Genomic DNA, 16,106 nt, shown 5'->3' on the forward strand with positions numbered 1-16,106 from the left:
CCACACTTCAAAAAATGTCTTGTAGCCCAAGAGACAATGAAGCTCTTACCTCTGAAAAGGAAGAAAATGTCTTATCCGCACCTGTGAAGCGCTTAGAGTTAATGGAGGAGAAGACACTTGAAGCAGCCAAAGAAGCGATATTCCCTGAGAGTGCTGCCCCCGTCCCTCAGGCCAGTTTCAGCCGAGGAAGAAAGGAGATGAGTGTTGTGGGTCATGGTGGACACAGCCCCTTCTTGCAGGAAGCCCCAAGCACCTGTCTTCCTCACTCGGAAAGCAAAGTTCCGGCCACAGACAAGAGTGAGACAGAGCAAGAGACACCGAAAGCGCACGTTGAGGCAGATGCTTGGAGCCCTGCGGAGGGGGCACCCCCAAGTGGTTACTGTGCTGAGGACAGTCCAGAAGCGGGTGAGCTCGCAAGTGCTGGGACCCTTCAGAGCGAGAACCCCCCACCTCCTGAAATCCTGGAAGAAAGAACAGCAGGAAAGAAAAAGATCATTGGAAAACAAAAAAGCAAATCATCTTTGGAAAAGTTCCCAAAGCATGAGCCATCAAATTTTGTTGGTGACTGGCCAGTTGATAAGACAATTAGCCAGAGGACCAAAAGGAACCGGAAAACCGAGAAAGGTTTATCTGTACAAGGTGACAAAAAATGTAATCGCCCTCCATCGCACAAAGTATCAGATGCTAGGGTATCTATGAATACGGATCACGTCCAGCAGCGAGGATCTCCACATGGCATCGAAGATCTTTCAGAAGTGCCCAGTAGCGGTCAGTACGATGCTTACAAAGGTACTGAGCAAACCTCGTTCAGCATTGTGGGTGACTGGCCCTCATCTGCTTCTTTAGCTCAGAGAGAGCCCAGGTCGAGAATGCCAAAAGCTGGCCTAAATGAAGCCAACTTAGAGTTTGGAACTAATGACAGCATGAGTGAAATACCCCTGTATCCCACACATGAGGCCTACTGGGGCACAAGCCCCGAAGAACTGAAGTCTCTGGGTTCCACTCTGCGAAGTTCTGAAATGCTGCCTAGTAAAACAGCTCATGAAGCGCAGACCTCCCTGAGTAAAACGGTTCCTAGCCAGCCCGCTCTGCCCCTCCCCTTTTCCGCTAGTGCGGTAGCTCCTCCGCCTGGGGTCGTGGCTCCGCCTGGGGTCGTGGGGCCTCGGTCTCTAGCAGTCGGAGTGTCTAGGGTTGTCTCTGGGATAGATACAAGCGTATGTGCCCAGACTGAGCCCCAAGATTTTGCTCTCTTGTGGAAACTAGAAAAGAATAAAATCAGTGTTTCAGATTCTGTCAGAGTGCTAACAGGAAAATTAGATGGGTTTAAGCCAAAAGATTTCACTACTAATACAAAGTTAAATGTTCAAGCAGCAATTCCATACCGAGTCATGCATGATAAAAGTACGTATGTTGAAGAAAGTGAACTCACCAATGCTGACGAGTCTGAAAATCTTAACATCCTGTGTAAACTATTTGGATCATTTTCCTTGGAAGCCCTGAAAGATTTATATGAGAGATGTAATAAAGATATTATTTGGGCCACAAGCCTTTTGTTGGATTCTGAGACTAAATTATGTGAGGATACCGAGGTTGAGAATCCCCCCAAATCGTATGATGAGTCACAAGTTGGGCCATTTTCTATGGGGTTGGATTTGAAGGAAATTATTAGCCACAGAGGAACCTCAGAAGATTTAAATTTTGTGTCAGAATTTAACCCTGGGATTGGTATCAGGAACACTAATGCACAGTCCACTGGTGAGGCAGAAAAAGGAAACTCAAAGCAGGAAGAGATAAGAGCTACAACTCCTGAAAACCCTGAATTACTAAGCAGACTATTTCCTAATGCTGCTATCAATGTAAAGTGTAATAATGAAATCGTTTCTAACCGTGGAACTGATTTGTCAGGCGCCTATAGCTTTAAGGGGTCTCTTCCACTTGCTCCAAAATCTAACATCCTCAAAGATGTTAGTGAAGTGGAGAAGAATCTAGTAGCCACAGAGACTGGAGGCAACGTTCATTCTTTTTTAAACTTGTCTGATATCATAAACTCTGCAACGAGCACTTCAGATCCTGAATTAAACGAAGAAGTTTATCTTACTGGGTCTTTGGAAGTAAGGAAAAATGAGACTCTTCCTAAGGATTATGTGAAATTTGGAAATGTGGAAGAATTTATCAGTGAAGATAAACAGGAAATGGAGAAGATTCTAATGCCAGGAACTGGTTTGTCAGCTGGAGTTAGTGAAGAGGATAAAACCGAGGTATTGAATCCCACACCAGTAATGGCCAAATCTCTGACCATAGACTGTCTGGAGCTGGCACTACCCCCTGAGCTGGCTTTCCAACTTAGTGAATTATTTGGCCCAGTTGGTATTGATTCAGGTAAGGAAAAAGTAAATTATCTCTGTGTGTGTGTGTGTGTGTGTGTGTGTGTGTGTGTGTGTGTGTGTGTGTGTGTGTGTAAATAGAATATACAAGTTTCTGTTTCAGTTGCAAATTGTTTCGTTGGCTGAATATCAGTAATTTATGTCACATAATTTTACATAGTACCTTATTTTTGACGTGACACGTTTTTTAAGGGATGTAAAACAATTAATTTGAAGTGGAGAATATTTACATAGGATTTTATATCTCAATATATCCATGAATATATTGATAGTTTCTCTAATTTTTACCTGAAATTTATTTGCAGACATGAACTTTGTGTCTTTTGGTGTTATTTCAGATATATTTAAGGCAGGAAGTAATTTCCTAGAACACACTTATGGAAAGTCTCAACTAAAGGAATGCACAGTAGTTAAGGCATGGAGATGCAAACAACTGAAATAGATTGTTAGGAAGCTTTGCATGTTGCAGCAGCCAAGTATGAAAACCATGCATAGAACATAGAAACATTTCAAGTATATAGAAATGTGTTCGTGGTTAATGACAAAATGTAGTTTTATGCATATGATAGTTGAGTGCATTCTCTGCAAATGAATGATGAGTAATGATGATATTTTCTTTTTTTTTCTTCCCTTCACAAGGGTCTCTAACAGTTGAAGATTGTGTGGTTCATATAGATCTGAATCTGGCTAAAGTGATTCATGAGAAATGGAGAGACTCTGTAATGGTTGGTAGCTTCCTTATTTGAAGAGTTAGTTCCTGTGTTTGTTTTGCACATACCCACGTGCAGACTTACACACATGCATGAAATTTTAAAAAATAATGAAAATAAATCTTAAAATAGAGCTTTGTAAGTAGGGAAAATATGTATAAATGTAGCTATCCTTAGTAATTTCACTTACATAGTTTCACTGTTTTACTTAATTTTAATGATTTATAACTCTCAAGAAGAGCTGATTTCTAGAGAGAACTGATAAAATTTTGTAGCTTTGTTCCCAGCACCCCATCCTTTGCCAATCTTTGTTCTGCCTTTGTGTGCAGGAGCGACAGAGACAGGCCGAGGTGTCTTGCGGCAAGTGCGGTCAAGGTAAAAGATGCGTTCTGACTCTCACTTGGTCTTGATGTTCAAATGGGCAGTGTGCATCTTTATTCTCCCCTCCCCCCTTTGGTTTTTCGAGACAGGGTTTCTCTGTGTAGCTCTGGCTGTCCTGGGACTCACAGAGATCCCCCTGCCTCTGTCTCCCGAGTGCTGGGATTAAAGTATGCGCCACCACCACTGGTGTGCATGTCTTAACTCATTTTAAATGTACTTCCACAAAATATGGTACCCAGCAATTTCTAAAATTATAAGTGTGTGTGTGTGTGTGTGATTGAGGTGGTGTATGTGTAGAGTTCAGAGGACAGTGTAGATGTCTTCACCATGTTGATCCTGGGGCTTGAACTCAGGTTGTCCGGTTTGGCAGTGGGTACCTTTACTTACTGAGCCATGTCCCCAAGAATTTTGATTTGCAAATGAAAAAAATCCTTTTTTAAACTTGTCTTTTTGTTTGTTTATTTATTGAGACAGTCTTTTTCTGTAGCCAAGGCTGATCTTGAATTCACAATGCTTTCTTCGTAAGCCTTTTGATTGCTGGGATCACACCATGCCCAGCTACAAATAAAGGTTCTCTCAAGAAAAAAAAATCCCGTTGAATCTTGATGCAGAAGAGAAACGTAGAGGAAAATGAGGCTGTACACCGTGTCTGTCCTGACTGCTGTGGAGTGTGCTCATGCATGCTGTCAGAGTGCTCTTTGAAAGCTTTTGCTCCGTATTGAGAAAAACTATCTGGGTTCACTTTCTTGATAGCATTGTAGGATTATTACTTGGCTATTCAAATCTTTATTGCTATCGGTGTCTTAGAGTAAAAGGTAAACCTGCCTTTTTGGCAAATCCTGCCAACTTGAAGGTCCTTGATTCCAGATGACTTCGTCTCCAGTGATTCCTGTCAGGACAGGTCTGGTGAGAAGGCCCTCCTTTTGTAAGGAGCATCGATAATACTTCTTTTATACACTCCGCACTGCAGCCAAGGCGAGGACCTTCAGCCGAAGAGCTTGGGCTCCACTTTATTTCAGACATAGGCACCCCTCATAAGGATTGATGGGCTTAAAAAATGAAAGACAGGGGTTGGGGATTTAGCTCAGTGGTAGAGCGCTTGCCTAGCAAGCGCAAGGCCCTGGGTTCGATCCTCAGCTCTGGGGGGAAAAAAATGAAAGACATAAATTTTGGTCCATCTGGGATAGGGAGTGGGTCTGGGAGGAGATGGGAGAGGGAGATGAATGTGATCAAAAATAATGTATGAAATTTTCAAAGAATGAATAAAAATATTTAAACAGATAAAGCTGGCTGAGGGTAGAAGTGGCTGGTTCATATTGTAGTTCTATAAATGCTAATGGCTGCAGTGGCTGCCATTTCTTCACTCCCCATGGAATGTGCCTGTATCCCTTAGAGGTGTTGACTGCCATCACTTGAACTGTGTGGTTTGTTCCTCATTTTCAATATACTTCACTCACTCGGTCTTTACAGTACGTCTCTGGTCTGTTAGTATTCGTCAGCACGCTGCTCTTCTCAGTTCTGGGAACAATAGAGTGGCTAACTAAGCAGAGACCTCTGCAGTACTCACTACCAGCTTTGACTGTTTTGTCGGGAAGGGAGGGAGTGGGAAGCGCTGAGCTGATTGATAGTTACACCTAGGTCATTGCTCATTTGAAATAGTCCTGTATTAGCATTTCTTCCTTGTAGTTATGTGAAGGTTTATTTTGAAATTTCACAGTCGTGTTATATTTACAAGCTGAAAAGCATTTTAAAATTCCGTGTTTCTTTTGTCTTGTGACTAATTCTTAATTTGTACATCAATTGCTGAGTACATGACACTACTTTATTACTCTTGTAGATCCTTTGATGGCTGGGACTGCTGTTCTTGATAATTCTGAACAAAAATCATCTCAGAAAACAGGCAAAAAATTATTGAAGACTTTAGCAGTACCTGAGACACTGGATCCATGGAACACTCAAACAAAAAAAGTTTCACTGCGAGAAATAATGTCAGAAGAAATCGCCTTACAAGAGAAACATGATTTGGTATGGGTTGGCACAGATATTCGTCCGTGGTCTCCGACTGCGGTGTTGTTTAGCATGTGATTTTCATTTAATTCTGTGCATCCTGATCTTGACTTCATACTTAACTTGTCTCAAGCCAATATTAAAACTGAAAAATGTTTTAAATAGAGTGTGGTTGAGGCTTTGCTTCTAGCTAGTTGCTACTCTGACATACATAGGTCATCTGTGTTAAGTATGTGTTTGTAAGCTGTATTTTTGTTGATGTTTTTGTTTTTTCGAGACAGGGTTTCTCTGTGTGTAGCCCTGGCGATCCTGAAACTCACTCTGTAGACTGGGCCTGCCTCTGCCTCCCAAGTGCTGGGATTAAAGGTGTGCACCATCACAGTCCTGCCATTGTTAGTTTTTAACATTTGCTTCTGTAATCTTTTACTAATAGGAAAATATGAAATCTTTCATTTGAAGATAGTATTATATGTTATTTAGTAACAATAATTATATTGCTTTTTAAAGATGTGCCTATTTTTTTTTTTTTTTTTTTTTGGTTTTTCGAGACAGGGTTTCTCTGTGTAGCTTTGCGCCTTTCCTGGAACTCACTTGGTAACCCAGGCTGGCCTCGAACTCACAGAGATCCGCCTGCCTCTGCCTCCCGAGTGCTGGAATTAAAGGCATGTGCCACCACCGCCCGGCTTATCTTTAAATTTAAAACAAAACAACAACAACAAAAAAACAGAAAAAAATCTCAGAAACTTAGGAATTTGTATTTATAATTCATTTTTCCCCTTCTACTCTTCAGCTAAAGTTCACATAGAAACTTTATTTTAAATCTTACTTTCTGTTTTTCACAGCCATTGGTAAATTTGATTTCTTTCATATTTCTTTTTTCTTTCCTTTTTTTTTTTTTTAAAGATATATTTATTTATTATATATACAGCATGTATGACTGCAGGCCAGAAGAGGGCACCAGATCCTATTACAGATAGATGGTTGGGAGCCACCATGTGGTTGCTGGGAATTGAACTCAGGACCTCTGGAAGAGCAGTCTGAGCCATCTGTCCAGCCCCAATTTCTTTCACATTTCTTTTTAGCTTTTTCATTTTTCATTTTGAAAATGAGAACTAAAGATCTTAAGAATTAAAAGGGGAAGGTTTTGGAAGTTACTTAGTCCAGCTATCGAGGGAAGGAGTGATCTGTAAGTGGTGACCAGGACGTGGTACGTTTACTGTGTGACCCCGAGTGCCCTTTTGTATTTGGCTGCAGTACACGGAATTGGGTCAGTGCAGGAGGAGCAGAGGCATTCTCCACACTCACTTTCCCCTGTTGCCTCCATGACAATGCCTGGCGCTGCACCCTGTGTCAAATAGCCTCAAGTACTGTCTTACAGCTGGACTGCTGCTTCAGATACCCTTCTTCATCTATGTGGAGGGAGCTGGAGAAATGGATTCTCTTCAAAGAAATAGGAAAACCTAACTTTAGGCTTGAATATTGTAACAGTTTTGCTAAATGCGGTATCCATCACTGAAACTTATCTTTTGTTTCTGACCTGCCTCATAATTTCACTAGTAGTTAACAAATGACTGTCTTTTGACTTTTTACAATTTAATGCTTTTTTTTTTGTTGTTTTGTTTTTTTGAGACAGGGTTTCTCTTTGCAGCTTTGTGCCTGTCCTGGAACTCACAGAGATCCGCCTGGCTCTGCCTCCCAAGTGCTGGGATTAAAGGCGTGTGCCACCACCTCCTGCCTTGCATTTTTTTTTTTCTATCAGTAATTTTCCCTTTCCTTTTTTTTTTTTTTTAAACAAATTGAGTAATAGAAGACAATAGCTGCACGGTGGTGGTGCACACCTTTAATCCCAGAGCTCAGGAGGCAGAGGCAGGCAGATCTCAGAGTTCGAGGCCAGCCTGGGCTACAGAGTGAGTTCCAGGACAGCCAGGGCTGCACAAAGAAACCCTGTATCAAAAAAAAAAAAAAATAAGTAGACACCTTGGTCCAGAGAATACTCTTTTAAAAAGCATCCTCACTTTAAATGAAGCCTCCATAAGAGAGTCTCTTGATGTTTCATTTTCACTGGTCCCAAAGGAGAGAAAACCCTTTTGTATATCTCTGGAAGAAAGAAATAGGAAGGAAACTTCACATATACTAATCACTAAAGCACAAACCTTCATTGTAGGATGATAAGATCTTGAGTTGATAGTCTGTCCGTGTTAGAATTCATAGTTTAGAAACATGATGGATGGCCTGTTGGGTCACTAGGAACTCAATAGCACTGAGGATTGTTTTGGGGGTAGTGGTGTAAAGTCAGGCTATAGAGCATATTTGAAATATTTTATTCTTTTTTTTTTATTTTATTGTTGTTATTCGAGATAGGGTTTCTCTGTGTAGTTTTGGTGCCTGTCCTGGAACTCACTTTGTAGCCCAGGCTGGCCTCAGACTCACTGAGATCCGCCTGCCTCTGGTTCCCAAGTGCTGGGATTAAAGGCGTGCACCACTATTGCCTGGCTACTTTAAGAATCTTTATCATCATCTTAGTTTAGAATTTGAAAGAATTCTAAGGACTAGGGAGATGGCTCAGGGAGTCAGAATACTTGATGCCAGGCATGAGTACTTGAGTTCAAATCTCCCAACACCATCATAAAATGCTTTTTAAAAATTGGGTGTGCTATGACCTGAGCTTTTGGAGGAAGATCACTGTGGAGACTCCCCAGGGGGCATACAGTGCATGCCACTACATGTCAGTCAGATGGGTGGGTGGACAGCGAAAGGTTGTATTTTAGGAAAGTTCAGTTAGTCTAATAGTTTGACTTTATTTACTTATTTAAGTTAAATTTTAACTTTTTGTGCTAGGATCTCAATTTATACCCCAGACTGTCCTTGAACTCCTTAAAATCAAGCATTATAGGCATATGCAACTCTGCCTGGCAGGAGTAGTAGTTCTGGATAGGTAGCTTTATGGATTGTGAAAAATATTAATACTCATATTGTTATTTTTGGGTAAATGTATTTGTGAAAAAATTTTAAGTAATTAGGAGTTCTAAGATTTTTGGTCCCCCTGAATTTGTGACATTTATACATTGTAGTTTCGGTCCATTGAGGAGAACATGTTTTTGAGAACGTTCACAGCATTACACAGTATCCCTTAATGAGTACTCAGGGAAAACATTTTCTCTCGGGTTTCAGTCCCAGAGAAGCTATACTGCTCCTGAGTGACTGGTTTGTTTTACATTTATGGACACTGAGGCGCTTCCTCCTCCTTTGCTTTGGCCACTAAGGGCTCAGAACTGAATTGTAGCAACTGTACAGGATTCTGTGGCATGGACTTACACACTAATTTTACTTGCTAGCTTTATCCTGTATTCTTGCCTTTATTTTCTCTAATCTCTGACTTTATTTATTTATATCCTGTTTTTTAATAGACAGTTACATTGATTAAAGATGAATGATATCCCAAATAAAGCATTATTAGCTGATTTGTTGTGTGAATATCATAGTGTATTTACACCAGCCTAGTAGGGTTTACTTAGGCTGTATGGTACAGCATATGCCATTATAGGTGGGGCTCCTCATTTAATGAAACGTTGTGATGTGGTTCATGACTTTCTATGTCGCTTCATCCTTGTTAAACCATGTAATAGACTGTGTTGGGTTTGTATATGTATGTATGTGATTATATGTATTTATGGACTCCCTCAAATACTTGACAAAAATGGGATATAAGTAAATAGTGTAAGAATACTTATATTACTAACTTCAGCCTTTGATCAGTGAGGAAAGTCTGTGATTGCTTATAAATCGTTGGTCTTTTTGCAACAAAATAATTAGGCTTTTGTTCAGTATTGTCTGGCTTATAAATTTCATCTTAAGGGTGATTTTTTTTTCTGTTTTGTTTTAGAAAAGGGAGACACTTATATTTGAAAAAGACTGTGCCACCAAACTAAAGGAGAAGCAGCTTTTTAAAATATTTCCAGCCATTAACCAAAATTTCCTGGTGGACATCTTCAAAGACCACAAGTGAGTGTTGGAAAGCCTGGCTGGTTACCACTCTGATGTCACTGGTGGTATATCCCAAACAATCTCTAGTGTTCATCTTCTGATTAAATGTCATATAAATAATTAAATTTAGATTTAATACATATAATACAGAAAGTGAAATTTTCTAGCTGTTTGTATTCCATGTTACTTTTTTCTTTTTCTTTTTCTTTTTTTTTTTTAATTCAGAGCTGAGGACCGAACCCAGGGCCTTGTGCTTGCTAGGCAAGCGCTCTACCACTGAGCTAAATCCCCAAGCCCTCATGTTACTTTTTTCTTTAATTTTTTGTTACCTTTTCCCCATGAGAAACCCGTGCAGCTAACATGGGGCTGAGGGGTAGACAGTGCTTTGCTTCTATTTTTAAACGAGACCCTCATGGTGTTAAGGAGTGTTGTTATAATACAGATATCGACATGGAGGTGTTTATCTGCGTTGGATTTTGGAAGGAAATTGAAACTATGTATAGATCCCAAAGACTTATGGGATATAGGTGATGCAATTAAAAGAAACAGTGCAGCTAATGTTCCTCAAATGAGGCCTAGAACTCAGCATGGAGGCTACAGGCATGCTGCAAGTTCTCCACCAACAAGGGCTGCATAACCTGAGCCTGACTCCAAAATAAATAATTACAAGAAATTAGAAATTGAGTTATCAGCATTACCTCTTACTACTACTATGGTACTTACATGGATTGAACCCAGGACCCCACACGTCCTTGTTTTATTAAAATCATGTGTCCCAGGCTGTCCTTAAACTTGCTGTGTAGCTAAGAATGACCTTGAACTTCTGACCTTTTTGCCTCAAGGGCTAGGATTACAGGTATCTGCCATCATGGCCAGTTCTGTATAGTTCTGGGGATCAAACCCAGGGCTTCCTGCATGTTAGACAAGTGCTCTACCATCTGGCCACATTCCCAGCACAGTTAATTTTGACTGGTATATAACACAAAATCATGCATATTAATGAGTCATATAATTTTGATGAATATGTACATTGTATAGTGTTCAATTAGGTTAAACATGTTTTCCAGACACCTGAATTTTTCACTTGTTCATTCGTTCATTTATTTATTGTGTGTGCAATCAGTAAGGTGTAAGTGTGCAGGTCAGAAGACAACATGTGAGACCTGGCTCTCTCTCCCTTTTCAACAAGTGGATCCTGGGGATCAAACTCAGGGCGTCAGGTGTGGCAGCAAGAACCTTTACCTTTTGAGTTTTTGCCCATGATGATGATGATGATGATTGTTAAAAACCTTCAGAGTCTTAGACTAGAGAGGTGGCTGAGTGGGTAAGAGTGTAGGCTGCACTTCAGAGGACCAGAGTTAGATCCCTAATACCCACATGGGGCTGCACTTCAGAAGACCAGAGTTAGATCCCTAAAACCCACATGGGGCTGCACTTCAGAGGACCAGAGTTAGATCCCTAACACCCACATGGGGCTGCACTTCAGAAGACCAGAGTTAGATCCCTAAAACCCACATGGGGCTGCACTTCATAAGACCAGAGTTAGATCACTAACACCCACATGGGGGCTGCACTTCAGAGGACCAGAGTTAGATCCCTAACACCCACATGGGGGCTGCACTTCAGAAGACCAGAGTTAGATCACTAACACCCACATGGGGGCTGCACTTCAGAGGACCAGAGTTAGATCACTAACACCCACATGGGGGCTTACAGTTGTCAGCAGCTCCAGTTCCAGGAAGCCTGATGCCTCTTCTGGCCTCCTCAGGTACCAGGCATGCGTGTGGTACACACACACACACACACACACACACACACACACACACACACACACACACACACACGCAGGTGAAACATCCATACATGGAAAACAGATCCTTAGTATTACTTAAAAAAAAAAAAGGTTGTTTTGTTTTGTTTTGTCTTTTTGACAGCATTAAGGAGGCAGAGACAGGCAGATGTCTGTGAGTTCAGGCCAGCCTGGTCTTTGTAGCAAGTTCCAAAGCAGCTAGGACTATATTGTGAGACCTATCTTAACAACAACAACAACAACAACAAAAAAAAAAAAATTGAGACCCAATTACTCATTATTTTTCCTGAGATTTCTCAGAGGTCATTTTTGAATCTATCTTATACTTAAAAATTTTTTAGTATTATTTTTTATTTTATGTATATGAGTTTTTGCCTACATATATGTATGTATGTGCACCCCATGTGTGTCTGAGGCTCTCAGTAGGCAGAAGAGGGCATTAGATCTCTTGGAACCAAGAGTCACAGACTGTTGGGAAAACCTGGGTTCCCTGCAGAAACAGCCAGGGTCTCAACCACTGAGCCATCTCCACACTTAGAAATTGCTTGAATTTGTGCCACAGAACTTTCATTTTCTTAACATTATGTTTAAACAGCTATTCACTGGAACACACAGTACAGTTTCTAAACTGTGTTCTTGAAGGAGACCCCGTGAAAACAGTGGTAGCTCAGGAATGTGTTCACCAAAATGAGAACATCACTTCTCATCCTGCACAGAAATCGAAAGAGAAGAAGGTACGGAGTGATTTGATCTTTTATTCTGTTGGCAAATAAATGTATATAAAATATGGTTTGCTTATTGAGTATAATAGTTAAGTGATTACTTTTCCCCCTTTTGACTATGTTGAAAGTTTAATGACCAATAACATATTTGGTTTAGAATATCTGTGTACTCCAAAGAATGAATTTATACTTACATGTTTTTGTTGAATATATTGATTCCATGATAAGCATTTAAATTCCTGTAGGTTATGTGTAGACTTTCCTTGGTAGACACAGTAAGTATGAGGCATACTTGAGTAGCTGTGGTTTTTATTGTACCCTAGATCTTAGAATCTAAATATGTGGGCAGAAACATGTAACCTTGAGTGCCAAACTTTTTCTTAAGTGCTTTCTCTATTTGACCTTAAAATTGTTTTATTTATGTTTGGATTACTCATAATAAATCCATAGAAATATAATTGATTTTTACATATTAATCTTGTATCAGCATTAAAACTTTCTGTTGTTGCTTTTTTATTTTTATTTTATGTATTTGGTTATTCTACCTGCATGTATGTATATATATGTTTACCATGTATGTGCAGGGCTTCTAGTTAGAAAAGGTTGTGAGCCTCCATGTGGGTGCTAGGAACCCAACCTCAGGGCCTTTGTGAGAGCATCAGGTCCTCTTAACCATTGAGCCATCTCTACATTTTGTTTGTTTTTGAGACAGGGGTTTCTCTGTGTAGCCCTGGCTAGCCTGGACTCTCTATGTAGACCAGGCTGGCCTCAAACTCAGATCTGTCTCTGTCCCCCAAGTGCTGGGATTAAAGGTGTGGGCCCCCATGCCTGACTCAAGTTTTTTGAAGGGCATGGTGATGTATATTATTTCAAGTCTGTACAGTCTCAGGATCTAAGCAAAGTATTAGTGAGGAAATTATGTAACCAACTGTTAATTTGTGTATTTGGTCAGTTTTTGTAATTCTTTCCTTATTTTTATCAATTAGATATATATATGTGTATTATATAGTACATATAATATTTTTATAGTATTACTATAAATGATAGACTTTTAGGATTTTAAGCCTATGTGTCCTTGAAGATTGTCTTATAGAGTATATTATAAATGTAATTCTTGGTAATATTTACAAGCAAAATGGTATTTTCCAGCTGGTTAAATTCTAGTAAGTAACCTTAATCAAATAATTATATCAATAAAAGCATTTTTTTTAAAGTATTAAAATTATGATTTTGTTTGGTTTTGGTTTTGAATACACATAAAATGTTTATTAAATTACATAGTAAGACATGTATGACTTAACAATACTTTTAAGGTATCAAAGAAGTTAATTGAAAACATATACCTATTAAGATAAAGTTAAGTTGATAGATGGTGGTGCACACCTTTAATCCCAGCACTCAGGAAGCAGAGGCAGGAGGATCTCTGTGAGTTTGAGGCCAGCCTGGTCTACAGAGCGAGTTCCAGGATGGTCAAGGATACACAGAGAATTCATGTCTTGAAAAATCAAAACAAGGGAAAAAAAAAGATAAAGCTAAGACATAGATTCTGTTTGCAAGCAGTTCTCTGCAAACAGTAACTTTGAAGAAGAGAATTAATGAGGAGCTAGGTTGACTTAGAGATTACTGTATTTCATTTTTTAAACATTAGCTTTTGATATTCTAAAGACATTTGGATATACTGTCAGAGAATATTATCTAAAAAATACAGTTTTCTTACTTAATGGAAAGCATATGGACAGTTTGCATAATTATCATTTTATCTTCTGTTTTACATTGGAGAAGTCTCTAAGAATATGTTATAGATAATAATTATATCACATACACCTGTGGGTGCATACACACAAACACACTTTGTTGCTGTGTTTGGTTTCTGAGAGAGGATCTTGCCATGTAGCTTATACTATTCTCAGTCAGATTGATTGGCCTCCATGATACTGGGATCGTGAGGGACAGGGTTGATTCTAAAAGGTTACTGAATTTCTCTAACTGACCATGGTGGCTAATGGTAGGTTGAAACTGACCCATAAGTGTATTTATGACTTTTACTATCAGCCATGAAAACTACACGAGGTATTTTGTTGCTTTTTAATTATTTGCTTTTCATTGGCTTTTAAAAACTGTAAGTTGAAGCCGGGCGGTGGTGGCGCACACCTTTAATCCCAGCACTCGGGAGGCAGAGTCAGGCGGATCTCTGTGAGTTTGAGGCCAGCCTGGGCTACCAAGTGAGTTCCAGGAAAGGCGCAAAGCTACACAGAGAAACCCTGTCTCGAAAAACCAAAAAAACAAACAAACAAACAAACAAACAAACAAAAAAACTGTAAGTTGAAAATGCTCATTGTCACCATGAAACTTTTTGTTTCTTTGTTTAAAGCAAGACATCTTGTATCTCTGGCTAGCAATCTCTCCCTGTGTAGGCAAGAGTATATGTCTTGAACCTTGAAGAATGACCTGCCTCTGCCCTTGAGTGCTGGGAGGATAGGTGTGCAACACTATCCAAGGCTTGAAACTTTTGAATAGGCTTAACCACAAACCAAAACTTGGATTTCTGTGCTGAATACATTCATACTGCTCTCTGACTATCTTACCTTCTATCTTTTGGCTTGATTTATGATCTGATTATATTTTAATGATTTTGAAGAATATTTCAGTGTCTCCTAAAAGTGGTTAAGGAATGGGTAATGTTACTAACTTGAAAAAGCAAATGGTATTGCATGCTTGACTTACAATGTAGACACGGAGGAAATCTCTTCTGAGAAGAAAGAGAAGAGTCTATTTCGATGGCTTTTTCTTTTCTTTCTTTCTTTTTTTTTTTTTTTTTGGAAGGGGTTGTTTTGTTTTGTTTTTGTTGTTTGGAGACAGTGTTTCTCTGTGTAGTCCTGGCTGTCCTGGAACTCTCTGTAGACCAAGCTGGATTGTGTTGGCTTTGAACTCAGAGATTTGACTGTCTTTGCCTCCCAAGTGCTAAGGTTAAAGGTCTGCATGCAGCACCATTCCTGACTGATTTTTCCTTTTGTTCAGTCTCGGATGTCCAGACTGGCTTCCAGTTACTGTGTAGCCAAGGCTGCCCTGACTGTCCTGTCTGTTTATGATCATACCACTCTCAACACATCTGGTTGTCTGATCTTCCCGCTTTTCTTCCCAGCTAAGTACTAGGATTACAGGCACGTGCCACCACCCTGACCCACAGACTGGTTTGTCTATGCATTTTCTGGTGGTAAGACATCCATTTTTCAATCTTTATCTGTGTTTTACATGTTGTGTTCTTCTAGGCAAAGAAATCGAGAGAGAGTGATGATCCCACAGGTGACGCGTCTTTCCAGGATTTTGAGTACCCTGAGTATGATGACTACAGGGCAGAGGCGTTCCTGCACCAGCAGAAGAGGATGGAGTGCTACAGCAAGGCCAAGGAGGCCTACCGCATGGGCAAGAAGAACGTGGCCACCTTCTACGCTCAGCAGGTGAAGTGGGGAGCTGATTACAGTCTGTTACCAGTTTAAGTAGTCTGAAGCACATGATGCTCACTTTAAGTTTATATATATATAAAAGATTTATTTATCACGTATACAGTGTTCTACCTGCATGTATGACTGCAGGCCAGAAGAGGGCACCAGATCTCATTACGGATGGTTGTGAACCACCATGTGGTTGCTAGGAGTTGAACTCAGGACCTCTGGAAGAGCAGCCAGTGCTCCTAACCTCTGAGCCATCTCTCCAGCCCCTTACTATTTTGGTTTAATGATTGTTTGGGGAGGAATTTAGAGACCATGTAGGTGACGTATAGAATAGCCCAGTCTGAGAGAGTCCCATGACTGTGAGGACTTCGTCTGCTTTCTCGCCCGTCACTGCTTCTGTGTGTGTGTAGTTCCCGAATTACAGTGTCTTGGATGTATTTTCCTTTAGAGTAAATCAAATCACCGAGTGGTCTCCTGAGCAGTCTATTGTTCAGTCGCATGTCTGAGCAGATAGAAGTTTCTTGGAGGAAAGAAAGCAGAAAAGTTTGTCTTAGACTGGAGTCTTACATTGTCTGTAATGTTTGGATTTTTAATAAGGCGCTTTATTCATTTACTTGTGTGTGTGTGTGTGTGTGTGTGTGTGTGTGTGTGTGTAT

The 16,106-nt window shown here is 40.1% G+C and overlaps 1 protein-coding gene across 19 annotated transcripts in view; it reads left to right on the plus strand.

The window, feature by feature from the left end:
• Positions 1-16,106, plus strand: part of N4bp2 (NEDD4 binding protein 2) — a 92,644-nt gene that overhangs the window by 61,910 nt on the left and 14,628 nt on the right. For all 19 annotated transcript variants that reach the window (XM_076546358.1, XM_076546351.1, XM_076546355.1 and 16 more), the window contains 7 exons: positions 26-2,379; positions 3,024-3,109; positions 3,424-3,469; positions 5,313-5,500; positions 9,366-9,484; positions 11,872-12,010; positions 15,268-15,456. In XM_076546358.1, coding sequence (XP_076402473.1) covers positions 26-2,379; positions 3,024-3,109; positions 3,424-3,469; positions 5,313-5,500; positions 9,366-9,484; positions 11,872-12,010; positions 15,268-15,456 — 3,121 coding nt within the window. The remainder of the gene's footprint in view (positions 1-25; positions 2,380-3,023; positions 3,110-3,423; positions 3,470-5,312; positions 5,501-9,365; positions 9,485-11,871; positions 12,011-15,267; positions 15,457-16,106) is intronic.

Source organism: Peromyscus maniculatus, chromosome 10 (assembly GCF_049852395.1).
Source record: "Peromyscus maniculatus bairdii isolate BWxNUB_F1_BW_parent chromosome 10, HU_Pman_BW_mat_3.1, whole genome shotgun sequence".
NCBI lineage: Eukaryota > Metazoa > Chordata > Mammalia > Rodentia > Cricetidae > Peromyscus > Peromyscus maniculatus.